Source organism: Typopeltis vanoorti, chromosome 1 (assembly GCF_054136105.1).
Source record: "Typopeltis vanoorti isolate ZY-2024b chromosome 1, IOZ_Tvanoo_1.0, whole genome shotgun sequence".
Taxonomy (NCBI): domain Eukaryota; kingdom Metazoa; phylum Arthropoda; class Arachnida; order Uropygi; family Thelyphonidae; genus Typopeltis; species Typopeltis vanoorti.
In genome coordinates, this window is record NC_143549.1 from 64,103,554 (window position 1) to 64,121,355 (window position 17,802).

Consider the following 17,802-nt stretch of genomic DNA (forward strand, 5'->3'; position numbering starts at 1 on the left):
TCCATCATGACGAAATGTTGGTATGCAAGCTATTCAGGATTCCATCAATATATTTCTGGTGAAAGAGGCAGTGAGTAGGAGTTAATTGAATGAGAAGCATGATGCCAAAAAGTGTGTCCTATCTTTTGCACTAAGTTATAATAACACTATATCGATCATGTGAGTGTGCTTGAAGAAGTAGAATAAAATTGAACACTATTTCAATTATAAAAAATGTATTAAGAAAATTAGTATTATTTCCAAACACACCATGAAAAACGTTTCATTACGATACAGTTAAATTTAGTTCTCTCAAGGATTCTTATCGTGTTAAAAAACGAAAATGTAAACAAACATAAAGCTAAGTTCTAAGAAAGCTGTGGAAGGATACTCAGGAGTGGTCCTCCGTAACAGGCCGATATTCCCATCCGTGGATATCCTTGACGGGCGACAGAAAGGTTGGATATAAAATCTGTATTAAAAAAAAAAAAAAAAAAAAAAAAAAAAAAAAAAAAAAAGCACAAACAACCATCAAAATATAATCGGTTGTATAATTTAAATTTAATTATTGTAATTTAAGAAATTAAATTTATATTTTATTAATGCTACTGTTTTTATTTATGTAAGAAGTACTCTTATTCACAGTGTTTTTGTTTATTATTCTACGTAAACATAAAATTCTCGCTGTCGAAAAGTTATACACACGTAGTAAGGTATTTTCTTTAAACACGATAATTAAGGCAGATAAGTTCATTTAATTCTCCTTGGAAAATTAGCATCAAGTTAGCATTTCTGTGAAAAAAAATGCTACTCTCTATTCTAATGTAAATAAAATTTTAATTTTACAGATACCTTTAGAAAAATAAGTTATTCTATTGAATATAAAGAATGAAAACATTAAAATACCATAAGTCTTCATTTAATCACATCATATACACTGATTTATATAAATAAAGGCACAAAGACAAAAATCACGATTAATCAAAGCAGTAGGATGAGATGTGAAAGAGACATCCACAAAAATTGTAAATAATTCAGTAACAAATTAGTACACGAAGACAAGCGGTCACTTAAACTGGATATTAGGGGGATGATAACATGTTCCTAGTTCTCTCCAGATCAGTTCACGTGTGGCACCACTTTGTTGAGAGAACTAAGGACACATTATCATTCTTATGATATTCATGAAAGGAACACTTATGGTGGAGGTAGTGTGATGGTTTGCGGGAGGCATCTCGTTGGATGGATGCACCAACCTGCATGTTCTTCCTAGCAGAACCATGAATGCTGCAATTTATAAAAACGAGGTCTGGTATGCGATAGGGTAGACATTTATTCTATTTATCCTATAAGATGATAATGCTGTCCTCATCCAGCAAAGCTCGTAAACCAATATTTTCAGAATAGATTACTTTCAGAGAGCTTGCAGGAGCAATGGTTGTTTTTACCAAATGAGCTTCTGGACACAGTTGTGGGTGATGTACTGCTGTGAGAGAGGACTGTATTCATTATTGTGTCACTTTGATAATCTCATTTCGACCTCGATTTTTGACCATTGTCTTCGTGTACCATTTGCTACTGAAGTATTCATTTTTAAGTTTTTGTGGGTGTTTCTTTCACACCGCATACCGTAGTGATTTTCACTGAATTGCATTAAAATTCAGCAAACAGTTTTGAATTATACTGATTTTTCTCTTCCTAATTTAATTTGTTTCTTAATTTATGAAAGCTTATGTAATCGATTAAAGTAAGAGTAAGTAATAACAGACTCTTACTATAATCGATATACATTAAAATAAGAGTCTGTTATTCAGATTTGACTTACTTAAACAACAACAACAACTGACTCTTAATAAATAGGTTATGTCTGTTTCATGACTTTTTGTGATTAGTGACTGTTTCAGTACATTGGCTGATGTGAAAATACAATGCATCACATGGTATTCCATTCAGCAATGGAAAATACGATTTGTCATATGGATGTATTATGAGATTAATTTTCAAGAACAACGATGCTTATTTATTACATTAATATTTTTCAGTGCATTTATACCAAAAGGATCATGATTTAGCAATTTTTCTAGTCATCGGCCCGTTTTACACCTTGAATTAATAAAATCACTTCTGCAATTTTTTGTAAAACAATTTGTCTATTTAATTTGTGTTTGTTATATACATCTTAATTACATCCCTATGTCAAAATACAATTCCGCTATGGTCTCCATATGATAAAACTGCCATTTTTTTTATATAAACTTTATTTTAATGTGGAAGTTTTAAAGTTTATCTCCACGATTCTGTAGTCAATTTTTGATTCCCCACTGGTTTAATTCTATTTTTGTTTTACTCTTTAAATTTCATAAGCAAATTTGTGAAATATGAACAGAAACAACCACTTAGTAAATTCTTATGAGAAAAGTGTTCAGAAATTTGACAAAACTAAATAATAAATAAAAAAAAATCGTGGATTACATTTATTAGGATACGAAGGAAATCCCATGTCTTTATGGATTGCCCAACATCATCAGTCTTTAATTCTCTTTCTTGCATCCCACTATCAAGATCTATAACGTTACAATCATTTTTTATGACCTTAAAAACACTAAAAGTTCTATTTTAATTTCATTTATGCCACAGTGTGACTCAAGCACTCATGATATAGCTAAAATTACCATCAAGATGCAGTTATTTCTTCATGCAGGGAGGTAATGTTTTTAGGTCAGGGGTACACAGCTATCTCTTTTCGAAATTCCTATTGATATGATATATGATAGTGATATGATATATCACTTCTTTATTATTTAAAAGGATTTTTAATCCAAAAAACTCCAGTGTACTATTCAATATGAGTACCAATGCGAAGTTAAATGGATAGGCTTTTTTTTCTTTTTTTTAGTTCATCTATAGCAGTATATATATTGTCGTTCAGGACTGCAAAAATGTTGATGATCCAACGCAAAGTTAGACGCTCGTGCCTTATTGTTTAATTGCTAGGAGCAAAGCAAAATTTTGGGGGAAAAAATTCTTGGCCTCCGAGATATTTTCATGAATGTTACCAAATAGTGAAACGAATTCCACATTTAAATTATTAAATATAAAGAAAGAGAATGATTATATCTAAAACTAAGTCATTTTGCACCCAGTGTACAAAGCAAATTATCTTACCTCCAATACTGTTTCCCCAAGCCAGTACCGTGAGTCCTAAGATGGTGTCACTCAGCCCAAAGACTACTCCTATAGCCTAGATTGGAAATTAAAATAATACATTACACGTGGAAGTAAATAAACAAAATTCAAACTAATACTTTTCATTATATATTCAGCTAAATGAGGTCGCACTTTTCTGCTATGCATTAATATATGAAATTCAAAAACCTGCTGTGACACAGTTTCGAGGAAAAGCATTTTCGAGGGCCAAAATGAAAAGCTGTACCTTGACTTCTTTGTATACAGAAATATTAACCTTGTTAAATGAATCTCTTACCTTTAATAAAGATACGATTTCATTTGCTAGAGTGTAGATCCACATAACAGAAGCAATAAAACCAATGTATCCAAATACCCAGTGGTACTTTGGGGGTTCTTCGTGGCTTGACGTGAAGTAAACCAGCAGGATGAGGACTGCAGCGATTATTAGTATAACTCCCCAAATGGGAAATTTTTCTTCTATTTTCAGCGTTCCACCTGCGAGAAAAAGTACATTACACATACAGAAACGTTAATATTTATAAAATTTGAAGACGTCACCGCATTTTCTTTTTACGGTAAACTGTTGGATAATCAAAACAAAATATTACAAGTTCTTACAAATTAGTTTCGAGAGATTTTTTTGGTATTCCAAATGGGCAGATGGATGGGATATTCTGCATTATAATATCGAACTGAATATTATCGTCCGAGATTCTTGTAATGATCTTCAAATTCCTTGTTTGTCGTAATAACTCTAGTTGTAGTCTTCTGTCATCTCCCGAAAAGAAAGTTGCCAATCGTTAATAGCACATTTTATGGCATGCAAGTAGCCGGATTAGCTATTTACGCATCATCGCATGTCACTCAGCGATCTGATACTTAGAATGACATCTTTAAAACAGATATTTTTCTAGGTTCTAGAACTGAACTCAGAACTTTCAGAGAAATGGAATAAACTTTTCTTAAAAATTTCTTCCGACCATCTTTTCAAAACTGCCACTGTCATGTGTTCTTCACGCCATGATCAGATTCAGTTCGATGTAATTTCCCTCCCCATGAGCTGGTCGTCACCTTGTTCTGTCCTGTCGCAGGGTGCGTAGAATCATATGAATAATGCATAGCACATATTTAATTTTTAATCACTGAGTTAGCTTTTACTAAAATTTAATTGTTCCTTTACTTTAAGAATAGCACTGTGATAATATCTTTGTCATGGAGTAATTTTATTTTTATTTATTACTTTGCATCAACCCTATAACGCAACAATCCCGTGTGTGGGCGAGTGGCTAAGAAGATTCCACACAAGTTCAATTAACTTGTGTGGAAAACAGAATTGGACAAGCTGTTTCACAGGAAAGAGATAAATGGAAAGAAAACAGATGATGAGAAGCTGGTTCAGTAAGTCTGGAGCTGAATTCTGTATTGATGTTAATCAGCAGATGTTCGCGTTCTAACAGGAGAGAGGTGGAGGAGTGATAGTCGCCGGTTCGGTGGAGCAGAGCTCATAAGAGTACGTGTAGTGTAGAAGTATAGAAACAGAACATGTACGAGAAAGAGATTGGAGTAGGAGGTTTGTAGAAGAGGATTAGCTATTGACTGAAATGTCCTCTTCTGGATACACTTCATGACTTATTTTTCACGGTATTAACAACACCACAAACACTTTTATCAACAAAAATGTTTTATTAATGCTTATATTTCGCTTATTTTCAACTCAGCATCATCAGAGCACAACACACTTGTAAACGCGACAGTGAGTGAAACAATATAATTGCAAAAGACAAAAGATCTAAAGTCCTATTTTTGGCATCCTCTAACGGGGAAAAAAGCAGTTATCCAGGAGTTTTTCTTAGGATAACCATCTCCCAAATTTTTGGCAAAATAATGCAACCATATTTGTTAAGGTTGGGAGAATTCTTCAAAGCCATTGCTGACTCAAAAAATAATCTTTCAGATCTATAACGACTCCTAAATAGCACATTCGTTTTCCTCCATCTAATCCTGTGTGAAGGAGTGTCCAAAGCGTGGTCTGCCAGTCCCGACTTGCCATAGTAATAGTAGCGAATGTATCTTTCATGTTCTTCCAGGCGGATGTTCACTGATCTTCCTGTTTGCCCATAATAGGCCAAGTCACAGTCACACGGAACTTCATACACTCCTGAGTGTGCTAAGGGGTGAAGTTTATCCTTAGCCGAGCGGATCAGAGTTGCCAGCTTGACATGAGGTTTGAAAGTGGTGCGAAGGCCATGTTTCAACAATACTTTGGCTATCTTTTCCGATGTACCTCTGATATAGGGAATAGAAATGGTCATGTTGTATACTTGTGTATTAGGGGAGGGCAGAGTAATGGGCCTATGTAGTATTTTATCTATTTTGTAGGGATTGTAGCCGTTGGCTAAGAACGTATGGCGCAGGTATTGGAGTTCAGTGGTCAGAGCTGTATCGTTAGAACAAATGGCTCTGGCTCTGTGTGTAAGTGTTTTTAAAATGCCGTACTGTTGGACTGGATGATGATGCGACTGTTTATGTAGGTATCTTCCTGTGTGTGTAGGCTTTCTGTAAATAGAAAAAGATAGTGATTCATCTGAAAGGCGGGTGACTAATGTGTCAAGAAATCGTAAACAGTTATTTGATTCTTTTTCTACTGTGAAGTGAATTTTGGGGTGTTGGCTGTTTAGGTAGGTGACAAAAGCATCCAAAGTGTCTTGTACATTGGGCCAAATTGCACACATCATCTACATAGCGTAACCACACTTGTGGTTTGTATGTAGCTGTGGTAAGTACTTTGTTTTCAAAGTGTTCCATGTAAAAATTTGCTAACTGGGGAGAGAGGGGGGAACCCATAGCAGTACCATTAATCTGTTTGTAGAATCCCCCCCATGTAAAGTAACCTGCATTCATGGTAAATTGAAATAATTCAAAAATATCTGGGGGAAATTTAGACTTGATTAAATCAAGAGTGTCTATAAGTGGTACATTGGTAAATAAGGAGGTGACATCAAAACTAACCATTATGTCTGAATCTTTAAGGATTAGATTTTTAACCAGTGTTTTGAAATGGATTGAATTTTTTTTTACAAAAGTAGAGGAGTTGCCAGTGAGGGGGGCAAGCGACTTGGCTAAATGCCGGGCCAGTTTATATGTGGGACCATCTATGCTATCAACTATGGGGCGTAGGAGAATATTAGTTTTGTGGATTTTTGGTAATCCATAAATACGGGGTGGTTTAACATGAATTGGCTTTATTTTCCTGATGATTTCTTTGGGCCCTATGTCACTTTTTTCAGTAATTTTCGGACTTTTTTCTTTTGAGACATCGTGGGGTCTCGATGTATAATTTGATATGTGGAACTGTCACATATGAGATCTTGCATTTTTCTGTTATAATCTTCTTTATTCACGATAACTGTTGCATTTCCTTTATCGGCTTTTGTAATAATAATATTTTTATTATTATATAACTTTTTAGGGCAGTTATTTGCTTACGTGTCATATTGCTTTTTGGAGGCATAGCCTTGTTTATAATACTTGCTATATCTAGTCGCACGTTATTGGCCATTGCTGGCGGAAGATCGTGGATACCCCGTTCTACTTTCATCATAATTTCTAGTTTAGGAATTTGTTTGGGAGTGACGGCAAAGTTATGTTCTAGACTGAGAGCGTTCTTGACTTCTTCAGTGAGTGTTTCCGACGATAGGTTTACGACCACGTGGTCTCGTCGAAGTTGCGGTCGGGACTGCGTATGTTGGCGCTGTTATAGGAGTTCATATTTCTTTAGGTGTTTACTTTTTACTTTTGTGAATTATTTTTTTGCTGCAACTTCGGAGATGTGCTGTAGGACATTCCATATTTCAGGATTTAACACGTTGATTAGTTCTTGCTGTAGAGCTGTGATAGAGCTGTTTAGCTTACTAAGCTCTATGCGAGTAGCAGCGATTTGTTCTCGCTTGCCCCACCTTACTGGCAACTCCTCTACTTTTGTAAAAAATTCAATCCATTTCAAAACACTGGTTAAAAATCTAATTCTAAAAGATTCAGATATAATGGTTAGTTTCGATGTCACCTCCTTATTTACCAGTGTACCACTTATAGACACTCTTGATTTAATCAAGTCTAAATTTCCCCCAGATATTTTTGAATTCTTTCAATTTACCATGAATGCAGGTTACTTTACATGGGGGGGATTCTACAAATTAATTGTAGATTAATGGTACTGCTATGGGTTCACCCCCTCTCTCCCCAGTTAGCAAATTTTTACATGGAACACTTTGAAAACAAAGTACTTACCACAGCTACATACAAACCACAAGTGTGGTTACGCTATGTAGATGATGTGTGCAATTTGGCCCCATGGACAAGACACTTTGGATGCTTTTGTCACCTACCTAAACAACCAACACCCCAAAATTCACTTCACAGTAGAAAAAGAATCAAATAACTGTTTACGATTTCTTGACACATTAGTCACCCGCCTTTCAGATGAATCACTATCTTTTTCTATTTACAGAAAGCCTACACACACAGGAAGATACCTACATAAACAGTCGCATCATCATCCAGTCCAACAGTACGGCATTTTAAAAACACTTACACACAGAGCCAGAGCCATTTGTTCTAACGATACAGCTCTGACCACTGAACTCCAATACCTGCGCCATACGTTCTTAGCCAACGGCTACAATCCCCACAAAATAGATAAAATACTATATAGGCCCATTACTCTGCCCTCCCCTAATACACAAGAATACAACATGACCATTTCTATTCCATATATCAGAAGTACATCGAAAAAGATAGCCAAAGTATTGTTGAAACATGGCCTTCGCACCACTTTCAAACCTCATGTCAAGCTGGCAACTCTGATCCGCTCGGCTAAGGATAAACTTCACCCCTTAGCACACTCAGGAGTGTATGAAGTTCCGTGTGACTGTGACTTGGCCTATTATGGGCAAACAGGAAGATCAGTGAACATCCGCCTGGAAGAACATGAAAGATACATTCGCTACTATTACTATGGCAAGTCGGGACTGGCAGACCACGCTTTGGACACTCCTTCACACAGGATCAGATGGAGGAAAACGAATGTGCTATTTAGGAGTCGTTATAGATCTGAAAGATTATTTTTTGAGTCAGCAATGGCTTTGAAGAATTTTCCCAACCTTAACAAATATGGCTGCATTATTTTGCCAAAAATTTGGGAGACGGTTATCCTAAGAAAAACTCCTGGATAACTGCTTTTTCCCCGTTAGAGGGCGCCAAAAATAGGACTTTAGATCTTTTGTCTTTTGCAATTATATTGTTTCACTCACTGTCGCGTTTACAAGTGTGTTGTGCTCTGATGATGCTGAGTTGAAAATAAATGAAATATAAGCGTTAATAAAACATCTTTGTAAATAAAAGTGTTTGTGGTGTTGTTAATGCCGTGAAAAATAAGTTATGAATAACCATCGACACCTAAGCTTATCTGTTAGATTTTCTGGATAAATCGAGCATTCTCAGGGAAGTTTCTAGTGCACTACTCCAGATATGAGAACAATATTCTAAGATTGGGGAATTGGAATTTATAAACTATTGGGAGTTGTTTAAGAGGGGGGGGGGATAATGTCTTGAACGTATTATAGTGCTTATCATGCGCATTTTTGTGAGGAACGTTTAACGTTCTAAGAGTTACATCTTCACAGATGTAACTTTTGATGCGCAACATGAAAAATGGTTAGCATGCATAACGAAAATGCAAACGTCACGGATGAAACTGATAAAATATTAGATAAGAATGTGATTCAGCATATTATTGGTCACTCTCATCGGGAAGGCTATTTTCATAAATTATAACTGACACATGGTTAAGAATGAATGTCAAAGCATTTAAGAATAATGAGCGTTCGAATTGCATGCGTTCTTCGGCGGATTTTTTATCTTTCCAGAGAAATAAAAATATCTTTCAGATCATTTACGATATTACAGTTGTATAATTATACGCTGCAATTTTTTTTTATGATGGACTGGCGTTCATCATAAATAAAAAGCATTTAAGATCTCGAAATAACCTTGAATTTTATTGAGTGTTCGAATTGCATGTGTTCTCCGGCGGATTTTTTATCTTTCCAGAGAAATAAAAATATCTTTCGGATCATTTACGATATTACAGTTGTATAATTATACGCTGCAATTTTTTTTTATGATGGACTGGCGTTCATCATAAATAAATAAATAAAAACGACGAAATCACTGCAGTAGTAGCAATGAAGGTTTTCAACAGGACTTGTCGAAAGTGGATGGAATTCGTCAGTCATATTAAACTAAAAAATTTTTTTTCGAAGAGAAAAAATCCTCTGTGGAAGAAGCTCAATTATGGGCTAGGTTGAAAGGCATTGCAGGATATGTTCTTAGTTATCTCTCTGCAGCGACTATCAACTTGACCTACCTCATCTCGATGGTTTCAGTATGTAAAAGTATAGATCGACAGCAGCAGGTATTACGTATGACGTAGTTTATGAAATGGTTTTTTGCATCGCACAACCATAATGTGCACTTTCACTACTTACAAACATCTAAACTTAACCTGCTATTTCTAGCAACACCTCATCTGTCAACTACTAGAACCGCACATGGCAGGATTCCATCAGTTTAAGTTGTGCACTCGTCAGTACTGTCAAGCACATCAATGGATTTCTTTTTTCTTATTCACTTGCTCCACAAGGGCACTGATGTGTTTCAAGTTTTGCAACCCCCTTGTGTTCATAAAAACCATATAAAATGTCAGCATATCGGTAACGCTTGTAGAGAATTTCATCGTGCATCTTGTTCTTGTGTAAGTAATCAGCAATTACTGGATTTGTTCAGTGTGTATTCACTATCGGTAAATTCTTCTAATTATGCGGTTTATTTTCATATAATATCATAATAAATTGCAATAGTGCTGCTGAAAATTGACTTCTATAATCTTTCACTTTTCTCGAACGTCATAAAACTGATCATTTGATGGTTCTTTTTCATTTCAAGCGGCTCACGGGAATCTTCAATGTTTGTTCTTGATAAATGTCCTCATGAAATAACAAAAACGAACGATTTACTTTATTATTCTCAGATAACATTGAGAAATACGATCACTTCTGTTCGCAAATGAAAATCCTGAACTAATAAACAAGATTCAATTAAATACGGCATGCAGGCAGGCAGGACGGAGTGTTTACTGTATCGAGTACCAGTTTATGGTAATGAATGATCGGATAATGTGCGAGGATTATGCGGTTAATATTTTTGTATATTATTTAGAAGAAATTATTTCTCCTTTACACAAGAAAATAATAATAAAAACACAATTGTATTAGTATTCCGTATCATTCGATGGTGGACTCACAATATTATCTCCAGTAGGATTCTGTTGCTAGGTGGCAAGGTAGTTGATGTTTTTCTGCTTTGTCATCTGCATCTTTGTCCTTCACGGCAAGCAACAGTGCACAATCAGATAAAATACCGTTGACAACCATAACGAGGGCTTCGCACTTGCTCCAAACAAATGAAGGGGGGGGGGGGGGAATAACACCGCCCAATGGCTATTTATGGCTGCATTCTTCTGCTTGAATGATAACGTTTCTGTAGCCAACAGGGCAATACGAGTGATTAATTTAAAATGCTTAACGACGTATAAAGTCATTTTTTAAAAAAAGTAACTATTTTAAAATTTTCGAAAAAAAAAATAAATAAAATCTGCAGAAATGTTTGTAATTAGGAAGTAAAATCAGGTGATTAGCTTATAGATACTTATATCACAAAAAGATAAAAATCAGTAAATTTCTTGTAGAAATTATCCCTGAAAGCTTTCACTTTCGCTTAAGCTGTTTGGTTGATTTTTTTATAAAAATCGTTTATGAGCTATAAGTGTCTCTAAGCCAAACACCCGAAAAAAAGTTCGAAGCAATAACAATTAATAATCCCCTGAGATTATCGCCTTCGTTAAATTTTATTTCTGGTTGGATAAGAGTTTAATCAATTGTTATTCGGAATTTTTTTAAGAAATTTTATTGTACCATCGCTGTTTTAGTTTCATTCAGATTTATTAGTGATAACAGGCAAAACAGCATATGTATCCTAAATACATGGAGGTACACATGAGAATGTGTGTGTAAAGTTCATGCAGTTAGGAAATAAACTTTAACACTTAAAATTACTCTTCGAACAATGTCTGCAACTAAATTTGTATAACCCAAAGCAATCAGAAATTGAAGAAATTCATAACGCTTACTTTTGGTGGCAAACAAAACGAATAAGGGAGACGTAACACAATGCAGAATACTTAGCATCTTGCACCAGTTTTGGTTTTCACTTTCGTAATCGACTACAGGGATTGTCAGAGTCAGTAAGAGATAGACCGGAGCCTGAAAGAAAAATGCATTCAACTGTGGTTAAACGAAAAAATGAAAAAGGAAAAAAACGAAACTATTTTGCAACATATTTGGCATTCCATTTATTTGATAATAAACAAAGCAGAAATATAGGATTAAAGACTCATAAAAGAAGAAAATATTATACTATACAGTGGAAAATTGCAAATGCTGTGCAGCAGTTGTAGTAATTATAGATAAAATTCAAATAAATAAAGAGAGGCCGTCATTTTAGGTAAGTGAATATCACAATTAAAGATTAACCCATACATAAGCAAGTTATTGATTATAGCAATAACGTGTTTATTTATGCCAATTGTGGAAATGAAGAATTCCAAGAATTTGAAAGCATGTCATGAATTTAGAAAAGTGGAAAACGTTGATCAATATTACAATCTCTTAATTACAAGAGATCTAAAAGCCCAGCGACAATAATTAATCTATCCTAAGTTTGATTGGCATATATCGTAAATAAGACATAAATAAAAACAGAAGATGCTGTATACTTTCAGTATCTACCAAGGTAAAGCGAAGTCATTGTAAGCATTTCACAATCCACAACTGAAATTTGACTTCATGTGCTTTTGGGTATTTTCTTTGAATATAGCGACAACGAACTGTTCGTTAAGGCATTCCAAACAATCTCAGAAACAATCCTTACTCCGGACAAAGGACTGTTGATGTGAGCGGTTCAAACATGAACTAGTACCAACTGGTAATGTCTGATAGGCTACAACCACTCCTGATATTGCAACTGTAAATGGTTCAAAATTTATTTTATAGCCTAAACTGACTCAAGTCTCTCAAGTTTAATTCCTTTTATGCATGCTCTTAATTTCCGTCGATACTTTGCATCTGGGTAGACTTGTCTATAAGTCTCTATGATCTCTAATTAATTCTGGATTATCTTCTTGGTTATCTCGAACCTTTGATCCTTCCATCTAAAGTTACGTTGAGAAATTGCATAATTTCCATTCGATCACATCGCAGACTGGCAGTCTGGATTTTTGTGATTTTTCACTGCCACTATTCCTTGATAATTTGTATTACTTCATGCCTCATTAGTTCTACATTCCGTCCAGGAAGTTTTATTTATAGTCCTAAGTATTTCTTCTCAAATGTCAGATCCCCACTCCTGATTGCGCAAGCTTCTAATCACGCCGTCAGTAAAACTGTGATGTACAAGCTGCATTTTTAGCTGTTATTTCTTTTCCAGGGTTTATTCGTTTTGTTCACTGAGGAGCCATATTATTACATTTGTGTGTTTAATGACTATTGTGTATTTTTTTTTTTTCTGTGAAGCAGCCATTTCCTAACTAGTGAAAACACTTTGATTTGTTCGGTATCCTACTTTGAATATTTCATTTCTTCAGTGTCTACTATGTGTATTGTTTAACTTGATGACAAATACAAGCTCCTTCAATAGTAATGTTATTCTTAAAAATTGACATTAATTATTATAAATGATTTACAGTCTACATCAATTCATTATAAGCTATGTCAGCGCCGACCGAATTAGTTCAAAATGAGCTTTGATTGGTCGACATACATTAACTATCACCAAACAATAACAACACTTACCTTTATAGAATCCACAATTTTTCCATACCACTTCTTCTCGGGCCAGCCGTCAATATCAATGGGGCATATGTGGTATAAAAAATCCTTAATCCAACTTTGCTTTTCGAGGGTACTGACTGCAGAAACTAAACTGGTTTTGGAAGTCTGGGTGTCCAAGTGCGTAGGATGTGGATTTGACGATCCTAATGAGAAAATACAAGCAATAATTAAGAATGTGCTAAGAAATAAGATTTTATGATATGTTCAATTTCTGATTTTGAATTTTACTTCCCCAACATTACTGCCCAAGACAAACATTTTAAACAGAACTGATATTTTGATCTTTCCCCTTTCTTAACTTGTACGTTATCTGGGACTATTTATTCTTAATGATAAGTTTCTTGGTACGGTATAGTTGGTTGAACTATTTTTTTTTAAAAAAATAACAAAATGAAAGACTGGAAACTCAGCGCCTTCTTCATAAAGCTTTAGAATTATGCTTCGAAACCACTTTTTTTTAAACAGTACTTGTGGTCTTCATATACCACAAAATCTGAAAAATTTGTAATTTCTATTACAAATTTTTCAGATTTTACGTAAATATATTAAACACATTTTATCTTGTTATTATCTATTGAAAGAAAGGGGACAAAATGAATTTTTATATATATATATATATATATATATTTAAAACTTTATATATATATATATATATGTATATATTTTTTTTTTTTTTTTTTTTTTTATATATTTAAAACCAGACTGCTATGGCTTGTCGGCATCTTCAACTAACAGGATGTGTGGGCGAATCCCGCAGTGTGCCCTGGATGTTTGTAATGGTCTTTAGATGTGAGATGACTTTCATCCCCCTGTGTGTGATCACCGTTTCGAACACTGCGATTACTGAAGGCCTGAAAGGCCTTCAGTAATCGCAGTGTTCGAAACGGTGATCGAAAAGGTTCCATATTTGGCCTTTAAATTTGGCTTTGTGGATTATGTAGATTTTTAAAAACACAAAAAAAAAACAATATAAGCCAAATAATAATAACCCAAGAATGGTAATAATGTGCTATAGCTTTACAACCTTTTGTGGATGATAGTTACATAAAAAGGGGGAATTGTCCCAAATCACATAAAATGGCTAATTTAGGAATAGGGTTATTACTCAAGAATCTAATTTACAACTCGGCCCACATACAGAACCGTCGCTAAGAGGATGCGATTCGCTTCAGATCATTTTGTGTTGTCTGATAAGCGATTATTAAAGAGGTTAGCTGCTAGCTTGTTCAACTCGGAGGATAACTGTCCAGGCAGTAAACATTTTGAACTTTTAATTTTTGGTTTAAATACAGCCCACAGTTAAATTTCAGCGCAATCCATTTGGATGACATTAGGGCTAACAGTGAAAACTTACATATCCGACAGGCAAACAAACAAACATTTTTATAAATTATTAAGTTTAAAAAATAAGGATTTTGTACGAAAAACAACTAAAGATAGCTAAATTTCAACACACACAGTAATAATAAAAATAAACAGAATAAACATTTCAACAATAACTAATATTTTATTACTGAGATAAAGAGCCAATAGGCTTCACTTCGGTGAGGTAAATTTGTTCAAATTAAGTGGATATTGAATCCAACATTATTTCTTAGTCAAACAAGAAACTCAAAAGAGTTTCATGCCGAATATAGAAAACTATAAAAGTTCGGAGAGTCCAAGCGTAAGCCAACACCTGGTTCATGCTGGAGAAACTCGTAATAAAGGTGATAAGCTCCGATCACTGTCCTTAGTATTTTCCCATACTGTAAAACAACTCCTAGGAGATGTATATTGTTATACATTATGAGGTTACAGTAGTGCAGTGTTAGATTCAATATCCACTTAATTTGAATAAATTTACCTCGCCGAAGTGAAGCCTATTGGCTCTTTATCTCAGTAATTCAGTAGTGCAGCTTTTGGCGACTCGTACAGTAAAGAAATAAGCTCTGCACTACTGCAACCTTAGTATTTACATCTGGGTCTACCTACTCTGTTAAGAAATAATGTTGGATTCAATATCCACTTAATTTGAACTAATATTTTATATTTTCTACTAGCATATGTTGAGAACGTGCTTAAACTGAAGACAGGTCACAAAGGGGGAAAAAAATGTTGCGTAGAAATTATAAACAGATTACTGTTAATTTACATATACGCATATAATGTATTTAAATTTCATTTTATATTTAAATTTATTAATGTACTTAATTTAAATATTTTCATATTTAATTTTTATATTCAGTTCTGTAGAGCTGAACTTTCTGGTTTTGTAAAAATAAGATTCAAATTGTATATAATTAATAAAAATATAAAAAATTCTTGAACCCACCTTAAAGTACTAAGATACTATAGTTGTACAACTCCTACACAGAACTTGAAATACTCATGCTTACAATACAATCGCATGACAGTACGGTCCTGTATACCAGCGCTTCCCAAACTGTGGGCTGCGGCCCCCATGGGGGCCGGCACATTTTGTTGAGGGAGCCGTGAAATAATGAAAACAAATTTAAAATATTTTAAGGCTAAGTAGATTTTATTTTAATTTTAAAAGAAACGTATCTATTTTTCATTCTGTGTAGCTCAGTAGATGTGGCGTTTGCACTCTACGGCGCTTGACCGCACGACGCAAGGCGTTCGAATCTAGTCGGCGACTAGAGGAACTTTTTCTAAGCCTTTTCTCGACCGGTTCCACAGTTAGTCGATCTCTGGCACGGGCTAGCGGGTTTTTCCTCCCGTAAACTCAAGAAAATCGGCCGTCGAACCCACACTATTTTCAGACATTAAAAATATATTGTTAGGGACCACCAGATGGCGGCACTTACTAGCCGCCTTCTTCACTGCGTGTCGATTAATTAGTGATAGCCTTGGGCCAGCCATCTCTGATTGGCTACCAGTGGAGATTGAACTGCCCACTCAGTCTCCAAAAGTTAGATAGAGTTAAAAAATGGCCTTACCTACTCTCTATTATGGGAATAAAATGGCCTTAGCTGATTTTTTTTATTATTATTTCTATTTTGTTCTTTGTTATATTATAATGGAAAAAATTTAATGAATATTAGTAAATATATGCTTATTCATATAATTTTAATTTCACAAAAAAGAGTAAAACGCAAAATCTTGATTATAAATTGTATTGAATATAAATACAATAAATATTATAATAATATATGTCTGTATTACGATTTTTTTTTTTTCGATAGAGGCCGTGAAATATTTTAATTTTTCCAAAGGGGGGCCTTGGCATCCATAAGTTTGGGAAGCACTGCTGTATACAGTAACATCGTCAGCGATCAAAATAACTGTTTTACAGAATCGTTGCCTTAGCGAGAACTTAACTTCTTAGCACTTGCCATGCACTGTCAACCTATTTTTTTTTTACTTAATCGTCAGGTTAAAATATTAAGAATATTGGTGTGCGTGCCAAGAACATAATGCCTTCCAATTTGGATACGCTTGCCGTAGGTGATAGTTTGCTTAGATGTGATTTCCGAATAGCATTCGGTTAAAGGAGGGGGGGGGGGACGTCGTCAGAATCATGTTCAAAAATAAAATTCAAAACATCCTTCATACAAAAAGTTAATTGGAATATTTTTTTTATCAGTACTACTGTAATCAGTGCATGTCATTTTAATTACAGTATACCAAGTTTGTTTTTTCTTTTCTTTTCTTTTTTTTTATCAGAAATACGGAGAAGTGAAAGCAAACATGTGAACAATGATGTTTCATTCTAGCCCAGTCGGTTTGAATTATGGTCGAAAAGATTGTGAAAGCACTATGTTTATCTCTAATTTACATCAATTCCCCAGTCCTGTTTTCGTTGGGTGAAAAAAAAAAAAAAAACTCCCCTTATGAAACCTCCTTCTTTACTGTCCTCGGCAGTGAAGAAGTTTATTTGTCTTCACAGTACGATAAAATTTATGATTTACCAGAGAGCTAAGCTAAGAAGCCTCACACAGCAGTGGAAAATATTTGTTATTTTTTTTGTATTTATTTATTTTTTTATCTGGCATTATACAAGAAGCGACCAGAGAACACAAGCCATTTACGGCATGTACATTTGCCGCATATCATTAATCGTTTCGACGTATCTAAAGGTCCAACTAGCCCAGCGATAACACCTACCAGCCATGAAGTTCCAAAGTAACCAGTCATTTCTCTAACGATTGCTATTAGTTATAAATAATTCACTTTCTTTCTCTCTTAAAAATTTTAAGTAACTAATTTTTTAATAATATTTTTCGGCTGTAACTGTTTAAGACATACCATAATACTAATTTAAAAGTTTCTAAACTACACGCTTATAGAATGTATTTCCTTTTCACTCTCACAATAAACTCCAACTTTCTCCTTTACATCTGGCTCGCACCTTTTTCCACTTGTATATCAGTTTTTGGATGTTTTGAAAGTTAAACGTCTGTTCCCAATTCTTAAACCGTGGCATTCTATAAAAATTTGAAGAACACTTCCTGTAAAATTCTGCAAAAACAAATTCAAGTTCATGACTCATGCATGAACTGAATTGCCCGTTTGGTGAACCTCATTGTCACCCACAACTGATTTCAACAAACTTTGGGGGTGAAAAACTGTTCTTCCAACTGTTTTTCATTTAATCAGACACGTGGAAAAAACGGACATAATAAAA

The 17,802-nt window shown here is 34.6% G+C and overlaps 1 protein-coding gene across 2 annotated transcripts in view; it reads right to left on the reverse strand.

Annotated features, from left to right (window-relative positions):
- The window catches only part of LOC150110045 (mitochondrial sodium/calcium exchanger protein-like), a 66,078-nt gene that overhangs the window by 4,420 nt on the left and 43,856 nt on the right, over window positions 1-17,802 (reverse strand). For both annotated transcript variants that reach the window (XM_090397641.1, XM_090397631.1), the window contains exons 11-15: window positions 13,134-13,315; window positions 11,414-11,546; window positions 3,464-3,663; window positions 3,145-3,220; window positions 371-451 (exon numbers count right to left, since the gene is read on the reverse strand). In XM_090397641.1, the coding sequence (XP_090253767.1) occupies window positions 371-451; window positions 3,145-3,220; window positions 3,464-3,663; window positions 11,414-11,546; window positions 13,134-13,315 (672 nt within the window). The remainder of the gene's footprint in view (window positions 1-370; window positions 452-3,144; window positions 3,221-3,463; window positions 3,664-11,413; window positions 11,547-13,133; window positions 13,316-17,802) is intronic.